At 32.6% G+C, this 11066-nt stretch overlaps 1 protein-coding gene across 1 annotated transcript; it reads left to right on the plus strand.

Annotated features, from left to right (window-relative positions):
- The first annotated feature begins 1187 nt into the window (after positions 1-1187).
- LOC114726136 (molybdenum cofactor sulfurase) lies at positions 1188-3498 on the plus strand. The gene is given in 2 exon segments (XM_028912703.1): positions 1188-2487; positions 2490-3498. Coding segments are annotated over 2 exon segments (1911 nt in total). The 5' UTR covers positions 1188-1415; the 3' UTR covers positions 3329-3498.
- Positions 3499-11066: the final 7568 nt, after the last annotated feature.

Here is an 11066-nt window from a genome sequence, read left to right on the forward strand (position 1 = left end):
TTCTTTTAAAGTCTCAATGGCATTCTCTTTAAACACAGTCAAATTCACTTTGTTCTTTTTTTAATACGGCCTCAGGCTTTTGTTTTTCTCTCTCTCAAGCATGGATCCATGAGCCCACTATCCGCCAAACCTAACCCCATCTCACATAATTTTAGCTCATCATTCAAACTTATTAAAAATAATCCACAAAATGAATAATTCTCAAACTTTTGTGATATATATCTCAAGAAGTTTTGAGACTTAAGATCTAAGCAAGCAAGTTTTGTACGATTGAGAAGCAATCTAAAGAGTCTTTCTTTTTGACCTCATCGATATTGCTCCCTAAAAAAAGTGTCACTCTGTTTATCCTTCTTTTGCTATGATAGCTTCCTCCATTTCCTTTTCTTTCCTACAAATACTTCCTCCGATCTTAATTATAAGAGTCAATTAACTAATTTGATGATATTAAAAAAATAAGTTGAGTTAATTATTTGTCCTAAATAGTGTTATTTTTCCTAAAATATCCTTACTAATCAAGTGTATCGACTAAACTATTATTATTAGAAGGGTATTTTCAAAAAAAATGTATAAATATGAGAGACAAAATAATTTGGAGTCTTATATTTAGAACCAAAATAAAAATTAAACAAGATTTTATATTAAGAACGGACATAGTATTATTTTTTAAACAGAACAATCATCAAAACCAGTAGTCCAAGACAACTCGACTTTCGCAGGAGAATTTAAAATATCTTTCTGCAACCCTCGTTACTTCTTCCAATGGTTTCTTTCACTAGGGATAACATAAATTGTGCAAATAATATACAATACTACCTCAGGTCCTTGATATAAAATCATGTTTGATTTTTATTTTGGTCCTAAATATAAGAACCCAATCCATTTTGTTTCTCATATTTATACATTTTTTTTCAAAGTAACTCTTCTAATAATGATAGTTCTAGTCAATATATTTGATTAGTAAGGATATTTTAAAAAAGATAATACATATTTAGGACAAATAACTAACTCAACTTACATTTTTAATCTCTTCAAATTACTCAACTGGTTTTTATAATTAAGAGCAGAGTATAGTGTTAGTTTAATGGCCGATAATAAAAGGAACAAACAGAAAGAAGCAGATTTGCAGCCAAATGTAACATCACACTGGTCAGTGGGGACATGATATTAAATGGTCAACTTGGCAAATGCTGCAAGAAAAGGTCATAATTTAGCTCCCCGACCTTATCAATGTGTTCATGCTTCAAACACAGCCACTCAAAACCAGACACATTTATGTACCCCATAACCAAACTTCATTTCTGTAACTTCCTGTGGCTCTAATCAGAAAGAGGGCCAAGAAATGAGAGATCCAACAATATATCATGTATAATCCAGATCTGGGGGTGAGGTTTTAGGGAAGAGAAGAAGAAACAAGGATGCCGACACTTGGACAAAAAAACGAGGCGTCTCTAGTATATTCTCAAGGTTGCTGTCCAACGACTTTTTTCAGTTTACCCATATCTCAGTCTCAGATCACAGTGAGCAAACCCAGGAGCAGCACTTCGGAGTGTCGACACAATTTTGCAGCAACGACAGCTTCCTCAATTTTTCCGAACACCCAATTTACTAACCCTGAATCTCTGCCATCACTTGAGGAATCGTTCACTGAGTTTGTCAGAGTCTATCCTCAGTATTCTGAGACTGAACAGGTGGATCGCGTCAGAGGTAAAGAATACTACCATCTTTCTGTTTCCAACCATACATGCCTTGACTATATTGGAATTGGTCTCTTCTCTTATTACCAATTGCAACGCTACGAAACTGCGAAAACCCAGCTTGCCTCAACTTCAATCCCTCAGGTACCTCAATATTCAGAAGCTCCCTCCTTTAGCATATCGTACAAGACTGGGAATCTGAAGACTCTGTTGCTTCATGGAGGGCAAGAGTCAGAATTTGAGACTGCCATGAAGAAGAAAATCATGGGGTTTTTGAATATCTCTGATAATGATTACTTCATGGTGTTCACAGCGAACAGAACATCAGCTTTTAAACTAGTGGCTGAGTCCTACCCTTTCCAATCTAATCGGAAGCTTCTCACGGTTTATGACTACGAGAGTGAAGCTGTGGAGACAATGATTAGCTGTTCAGAGAGAAGAGGGGGCAGGGCTATGTCAGCAGAGTTTTCGTGGCCACGTCTTAGGATTCAGTCGACCAAACTGAGGAAGATGATTGAAGGTAAGAGAAAAGGCAAGAAAAAAAGAGGACTTTTTGTGTTTCCTCTTCATTCTAGAGTAACAGGAGCGAGATATCCTTATCTGTGGATGAGTGTAGCACAAGAGAATGGGTGGCATGTGTTGATCGATGCTTGTGCTTTGAGTCCAAAAGACATGGATAGTTTTGGCCTCTCTGTTTTTCGCCCAGACTTCCTCATTTGTTCCTTCTACAAGGTATTTGGCGAGAACCCATCTGGATTTGGATGCCTTTTTGTGAAAAAATCTGCCATTTCCGTTTCGAAGCCTCTTCTTGTGGAGGAATTGTCAATCTTATACCAGAAAGGAGGCTACCGCAGCTGCCAGAGGATTCTTCTGGTACTCAAGTAGAACAAAAAGCAACCTCTATCTTACAACAAGAATTAGAGTCCCTGACCTCTTTCTCTGGTCGTATAGAATCCACAAAAGTTGAACAAGGAGTACTGTCTAAGCTTCAGATCACCGAATCGGCTCAAGAAAAAAGCAACCCAGTTGAGAATGCAGAAAGAAGGAAAGCCCCAGATGGTAAAAATGGAAGCTTTGATATTGAATGCAGGTGTTTAGATCAAGTGGACTCTTTAGGGTTAACAGTAATCAATAACAGAGGAAGGTACCTTGTAAATTGGCTTGTAAACTCAATGCTGAAACTGAAGCATCCAAACACAGAAGGCGTTCCTCTGGTAAAGATTTATGGTCCAAAGATAAGATTTGACAGAGGGCCTGCTTTGGCTTTCAATGTGTTTGACTGGAAAGGATCAAAGGTGGAACCTGTTCTTGTACAGAAACTAGCTGACAGGAACAACATTTCTCTTAGCTATGGATTCCTCCACCATTTATGTTTTGCAGATAAGTATGTGGAAGAGAAGGGAAGGATTTTACAGACCAAAGAAGGTGGAGGCAAAGCAGTGAAGGTGGAGAAGAAGAAAGATGGAGAGACAAAGCTTGGGATTACTGTGGTTACTGCTGCAATAGGATTTCTGGCAAATTTCGAAGATATCTACAAACTCTGGGCTTTTCTTGCTCGGTTCCTTGATGCAGACTTTGTGGAGAAGGAGAGATGGAGATACACTGCTCTGAATCAGAAAACAATTGAAATTTAACAAGTTTCTTTTTAAGAAAGTTTTTGCTTGTTCCTGTGGATTGTAAAATCGGCTGAAGATATAATAAGATTAAGATTCAATTCACACACTTGTATGATGTGTTCAGCAACTAAGTGTCATTCTTTTACCACAGCAAGAAGATTGGATGGATTAGCGGTTTCCTTGGCCAATTCTGCTATAAACTTTCTGTTTCTGTGATCATGCTTTGATGATAAACATGGCTTTCAGGTTTCAAAGAAAAATCAATCCAAGAGTTTCTTATTCAAGACATGAAATGATGAAGGATATATATGAAATTTCCGTGTAATACACTATAATCATATGAAATATCCATGTAATACACTATAATCATAGATTTGATTGATTGGTAGGCTGTCACACAAATTGAGATTATAAACAGCCTCAAATAGTTTGATGATCCTTTATAAGTAATTTCAGTTTTTTCCAGGGTAAACCATTTAATTTTGAATTTCAACATCAATTTTGCGTCAACATAAAAATATTAAATCCAGAACAAGTTGTACTTCTCAAAGTTGTTAACAATGTGATTCATTTTTCTAGAGACTCAACTACAACAATAAATAGGGTTTTTTTTAATCTTATTTCCCTATAAATTTAGGTAAATATTTTATGTATAGTTAGAACAAAAAAATTCACCTACATAAAATTTTAAAAAAAAATCATACATAGTACTTCTCCGGTCTTTAATATAAGACATATTCAACTAATTTAATTAGATTATGAAAGTTTGGTAAGTTAGTTAATGGTAAAAAATATGACATGTTTTTCATAAAAAACCATAATCGTCTTTTTTATTTTCCTCCCTCCCTCTCCTACTTAATTATGGTTGAGGGAGTATTAATATAAGTAATTTAGAAAAAAACTGATAAATATTAGAAATATGTCTTATATTTAGGATCAAAATTAAGTCAATACTTAAATCATATATTAAGGGTTGGAAGAGTATAAGATTATTATTAGTCACAACTTTTTTCATTCAAAGACGTAATATATTTATATACACATATTACTCCCTTAATTTTCATTCATATGCACATAACCACCATAACTTTTAAATTTAAAATAATGAATCTACCTCATTATTTTAAATTTTAGGATTCCTCTATTATACATATGAATCATCACTTTCATATACAAATCCAACTTTCCACCACAATTACCTCATTACCTCGTGTTGATCAAACAAGATGACAAAGTAATTAAATTACTTTCTTCTAATTCTATACAATTGTTGAGGTTCGTTAGTTGAATGTCACATTTCAGAGTGTTGTCATCATTTACAGTGTACAAGAAAGTACCATCTTTTCATTGAAAAAAATGATTAACGCGACGCAACTGAGGACCAATGTTTAATTCCATTAAAGGAATCCAAACTAATTACTTGTATTTTCCAGGGATAAGTTTGACAGCGTTTTTTTCTATGTCCTTGATCGTGATTGTGATCATAATCTTGCATTTAATTCCACTTTTGAAAAAGAGAAATTTTAGGGCAAAAAGTCTCAAGAATCGTAGCATATTAATTCACCCAATTATAGATATATCTAGAACGTTGATTTTGTAAAAAAGGTGGAAAGCAGGTCAATATTGATTTTAGCATTCAATTGGCGCTCAAATACCGTTCATCTCGCCTTGATCTTGAGTGGAATTAATTTTGAGTAAGAAATTAAACTCACTGTTTTTAATTTAATTGTTGATGTTACCCTTTGGTCTTGTTTCAAAACAATAGTTGCTGAGTTCCAATGCTTGCTTTGTTATTGTTTTTTTTTTTAATTCAAATTATAGCCTCATTCAACTTTGTGTAATCATGCCTCTTTCTCTATTTAAAAGGAGAGCGGCTTTAGGTTCTACACTTAGGACCTGTTTGGGTGACCCTCAAAATGATGGTTTGGGAGGCAAAACCATGATTTTGGTGAGATGTCACCTAAACACCATCAATTTTGGATCAATAATCTGAAACCATGGTTTCAGGAGAAATGAATTCATTCTGCTTCTGGCTCAAATTGGAGAGATGATTGTGCCTGTCAAAATAGATCTCAACAATAATATGACTTTAACATTTCTTAATTATTTTTATAAACATATTTAACCTTATATCTTATAAACATATATACACATATTAATTAATTATTAATTACATTATATTATGTATTATTAATGATGTTGGTAAAAAATATATTATTAACAATTTTATTCCTTCAAGTTAAAATATATCATAAAATTTATCTTTTATATAATTATAATATTAATTTATGTTTTTTTAGTAATTTGTATATATAAAAAGTACTTCTGATAACAACTATCCAAACACTCTTACTTCTCAGAATCACTTTTTTACAAAATCTATTCTTCACAGAATCTATTCTTCCCAGAATCTATTCTCCAGAAGCTATTCTTCAAACCATGATTTGGTTTCATCCAAACACACCCTTATATGGACGTGTGATGTATGTAACTTTTTTAAGTTAAAGCAATAAGTACTAACAGTTTTAGATTATATACAGGATTGAACTTTGAACCCATAACTTTTTTATTTGTAAAATTTTTTTAGGAAAAATAATAAAAAAATACTTGTTGAATTTTAAATTAATAAATAGGTGATTTTGACAGATTTTGACTTATCAAAATTATTAGAAGATTAGTCAAAATCATTACGAGAGTAATGATTAGCATGACCCATTTATTTTTTGAAAATTTAATAGGCATTTTTTTGTCATTTTTTCAGGTTTTTATGTTATTACACCACAATGTTATTGGCTATGTCTGACTTTTTATTTCTTCGCTGCAAAAATGGGTGCAAGTGATTGTTCCTTATACCAAAAATAAAATTAACAAAATCAAATAAATGGTGAAAATAAAACTATTTGGAATTATTTGGATTAAAAATATTGTTATCTTTAAGATTCAAAATTTCCTGGTATTATTGGTGTTTCAGAAATTCAAATCTTCTAGTTGTAAATTTACTTTATAAGTAATAAGATAGAGATGAAGGGAAAAAAAGTACCTATCCAAAGAAAAACAAACTTCATACACAATTTTTTGTATTTTTGTGGGTCACTTTCTTATAAAAGTATATGATTTTTTGATAATATAAATATTAATTTCTCTTTTTCTTTAAGGCTTATTATTTAGACATCCATGAAAGCTACCATATAAACAAAGCATAATGATTTAATTGAAAACCCACAAGTAGAAATGGTCAAGTCTCTTATATATACATTATTTATACATTTTTAAGCATATTTTCAAACTTGGGCGTTACAAGGGGAAAAACACAATATTTCTTGTAAAATCTCAAAATTATTGTCAATAAAAGTGATTAGTTTAAAGAGTTTAATTAGTTATGAAGTTTTATAGTTAGGAGTGAAAAAAATTGACACTTAAAATAAAATATATTATTACATTATTAAATATGCAAGATGTCCATATAATAAAGATATAAGGAAGTAATATTCTAACTGATAGAGACCTTCTTTTTTAACAGACCGAGACATATTACTGATTTAATTTCTTTTATCATTTATTTGTTTGATCAACTTTGTTTATTATTATTGACTATACAAATTTTCCGGGTTTGATAAGTCATCCAATAAATTATTTATGAAAAGACTGTCTATGAGCATAAGTATGAACGCAGAGTACCAAGATTTTTCGTCATTTAAATATTAAGATTTTACCAAGGCATCATTTAAATAGGCAAACTGTATATGTTTTTCTATTTTTTTAAATTAATCGATTAATTAATATATATTTTTGGTTCGCATTAATTTATTTATATTGTTGTTGAGAAGTCTTTCTTTTGAAACATAAACCAGAAAGGTGACGGTGACTTTAAAACTAGTGGGCTTTAGGACCTGTGGATTTGAGATTGGGCTCACCAAAACTTCGTCCTTCGCAAAGTTTATAGCCTTAATATTAAGCACGGGTGGCAGTATTTAATAAGCAAATTGTTGGTTTTGCTCAAACTTTTCACTATTTTTTTTTTTAATTTTTGACCTTCTCAGTATTTTCTTTTATTATACTTAGATTTTATCATATTTGTAATCTATAAGTCGTACACAGACCTGCACGAATGACGAATGATTTTTGAAATTTCATATGATAAAAAAATAAAGTTAAAGTGTACATTTAGTCCTTTAACTTTATGTAAGATTTTACTTTGATCTCTTAATTTTAAAAAATATATTTTTAGTCCTTCAGTTTCAAAATTGTTAGTCTTAAATAATGATGTGTTGTAACGATCATAGTTATTTTTAATATTAAACTTAATATGTTAGTATTTAGCAATGTTTTATCACTATTTAAGAGTTCAATATCATTATTTTTTTTAACAGTTTTAGGGTTAGAGAACTAAAAGTTTGCATTAAAATAAAACCTTATGATAAGTTAGAGGACTAAAATATACTTTAGTCAGAATGATCATGAAGACTTGATGGGACCGGTGCCAGCTTGGGGACTTAAAGGCAAAGCATAATATGAAGGATATGCTAGAATGTAATAAAGTAAACTTGGTGGCACTTATAAATGATTCATTATCTGGTTAGGTTGCTAGTAATTGTGTCTATCATCTGATAAAAGTTAGGAAGGCAATGGGAAGACATCTGAACCGGTGCATTAAAGATTTTTTAAAAAAAAAAAACAATGCTACCTCAAGTTTGAATAGCATTTTTATTAAAAAAATATGCTTAAATATACTTTTTTTTTCCGATACCAATATCATTTTAATTTGGCTCTTAAGTAGGAAAGCAAGGAGGGAAACCTGTTCCAACGAGAAGAGTTTTGAATTTTCAATTGCTATTATTGGATGAATGTGGCTTAACTGATTTGAAGTTTAAGGACTCTAGATTTACTTGGAACAATGAGAGGTTTGGAGATGCTAATATCATACTCCTTCTCTAAGGGAGTGTTTGGATAAAAACCAAACCATGGTTTCAGAAGTGCTTTTACGGATTACGAAGTAAATATGTGGAGGAGGTTATCTCGTTTTGCGGAAAAGTGCTTCTGAAACCACAGTTTTGGAGCACCCAAACAGAGCTTAAGTCAATCTTGATAGCCATAAAACTGTAACAACATATCCTCTGCCACATAAAGTGTATGATTTCTTATGCAAGAATGATATTGTCTGTTCCCTACCGGCCAAGCACAAAGCTACTTTAGTTAGCGACAATTTTCTTAGGTATGGTCTACTTTAGTCTATTTATCAGTGTTTTGGCAACCATTTTGTTTATGGGATTGCAAAGGCTAATCACGCAAAATTCTTGAATGTCCCTGGAGCATCTCTCTTTGGAATAACAACTATAGACATGTGAGGAAAAACTAATTTCAAAGTCCTTATAATTTGCTTTGATTTTGAATCAGGTCCTCATACTTTTTTGTCTTTTTTATTGAGTCCTTCAATTTTGTATCGTTAAACCCGTTAATCCTTTAAGGTTAAGACTGTTAGAAAAAAGCTAACGCTGTTCAACATTTATGTTAGCAAGAGCTCGTTCAGTCTCCTTCTGCCGCAACCCAAAATCTCAGAATAAGCCATAGTTTAGTCTCCTTCCATTATAACCCAAAATCTCAGAACAATCCCTCCTCTTGTTCACTGTTCCTCAACATCTTTGCCTTCCCTATCATTAAATAGCTCATAGGTCACTGCTCCTTCCCCAACTTGAATGGGCTACTAACTCTGTTTTCCTAATACTAAAATAAGGATGAAGGCCTCACCTCACTGCGCGTCTCTGTTCTCAACTTTGATAGTTCATCTCCAATTCCAAATGCTTGCATTGCATATTCACACTCAAGATTATACTTAAGCCTGCTTCCCTCTATCTGCTCATCGCTATTTGCCTTTGCTTCTACGATGAATAATATAATAAACAAATAATTACACGCACACATATGTACAAACAAATTTAAAAAAAAAAAAAAGAGAATTCCTTTTCTATAAAAATACCAAACTAGATCACAGTTGAGCTAATCTTGAAAAGAGAATTAAACATGATTATCAGCCATTTTGATGTTTCATATAAGTTTAACAATTAAATAGTATATATAGAAAAATATGAGTGTCAATCATTTTTTATGTTTAATGAGATCCAGTCATCAAAATTATTAATGAGAGGCATCTTTCATCATGCTGTTATTTTGTGTGTATTTATAGTATGTGTATTCCCCTGTTCAAGTATTAGGAAAACAGAGTTATTAGCCAGAAGAATCCACCACAGGGATGACATTCAAGTTGCGGAAGGAGGAGCGACCTGTGAGCCATTTAATGATAGGGAAGGAGAAGATGTTGAGGAACAATGAAGGAGAGGACTTAAATGAGATTTTGGGTTATAATAGAAGGAGACTAAAAGAGGGCTTATTTTGCGATTCTGGCTTCCATTGGAAGTAGGCGCTGACGAGCTCTTGCTAACAAAAATGTTAAACAGCATTAGTCTCCCCCCCCCCCTAAATAACGGTATAAAACTAAGGGACTCAATAAAAAGAATATCGGAATAAATAGAGAATGGATTAGAAACGTACCGGGTCATATCTCGGATGGGTTCAGGTCAGATCTTCTGAACTCACACTATAAGCTAGACTACAAAAGTCTAAGTTTTGAATACATAGCAGAGCATTTCTTTGCTAGAAAGAATAAGAGAGATAGTAGGAAAGCTCAACTACTGAAGTGAGTTGGATTGATGGGCAGAAGCCTCTATTTATAGTTTTTGTCAGGGGTATTTTGAAAGCTAAAATATCCACTGAGCCATTAGGTTAAATCTGAGTTAGGATATATGAATATATCCTTATCTCATAATATCATGATATTTGAATTCAAATCTAGAATCAATTACAATTAATTCTAAATATATATACTTAATATATATTTAATCTATAAAATATAAATTAATTAAATTTATATATAATATAAATTAATTAAATTTATATTGTAACTTATTGGATTTGATTTAGGATGTTTGACCGAGTCAAACATATCATAATCCTGCTTGGATATTTGACCGATATTTCTCTTAATATCTAGTGAAATAGTCCGGCCCATCAAGGGCGAATCCAATCTCAAAAATCCAATAAAGAAAAAAAACATAACAACCTAATTCAAAATCAAACCAAACTACAAAGACCTCCAAATTAATTTTCCCTTTATACTTCTAATCTGTTCTACCTCTTAATCTCTTTTAACCTTTCGTGTGATTGATATGCCTACCGTCTGCCATTGGTTCTGGTAAAAGAGGGGATTCAAGCCATCCCGCTTAGGTGGCTTTCAAGGGGCACATAGCAAATAGCGCAGCCTTGATCTCATGGTCAATCACATTCTCCTTCAAAGACTTCAAGTTTGCGTCGTTCGCTTTCGGGTATGACTTTTCAAATCTTACGCCTAGACCATCATACTCTTCATCTTTGTATAAGTTTTCAAAATGCTCAGTTCCTTCCTTCATGATTTTGTCGGCCTCATAGGACCAGTTCCCGTTTGCATTGACCATTAACAGCGGCATGGAAATATCGATCCCCAAAGGAATTAGTCGCCATTCTAAAAGGCTTGAGCAAAAGTAGGGTGTGATTCGATTTGAAGCACGTTAGATCGAAGACCTGTGCATACCCAAAGCTTTGCATATGCTCTTTGTTAACAACAGGCCTATCTAAAACGCAGAGATGCGAAAGATGATTATAGAAAATGTTTACCCAGTTAAGCAGGTTGATTGAGATGTTAATTATAGAAGGAAGTGAAAACAAA

Source organism: Neltuma alba, unplaced genomic scaffold, assembly GCF_004799145.2.
Source record: "Neltuma alba isolate B1F8T4 unplaced genomic scaffold, ASM479914v2 tig00012343_pilon, whole genome shotgun sequence".
Classification (NCBI taxonomy): domain Eukaryota; kingdom Viridiplantae; phylum Streptophyta; class Magnoliopsida; order Fabales; family Fabaceae; genus Neltuma; species Neltuma alba.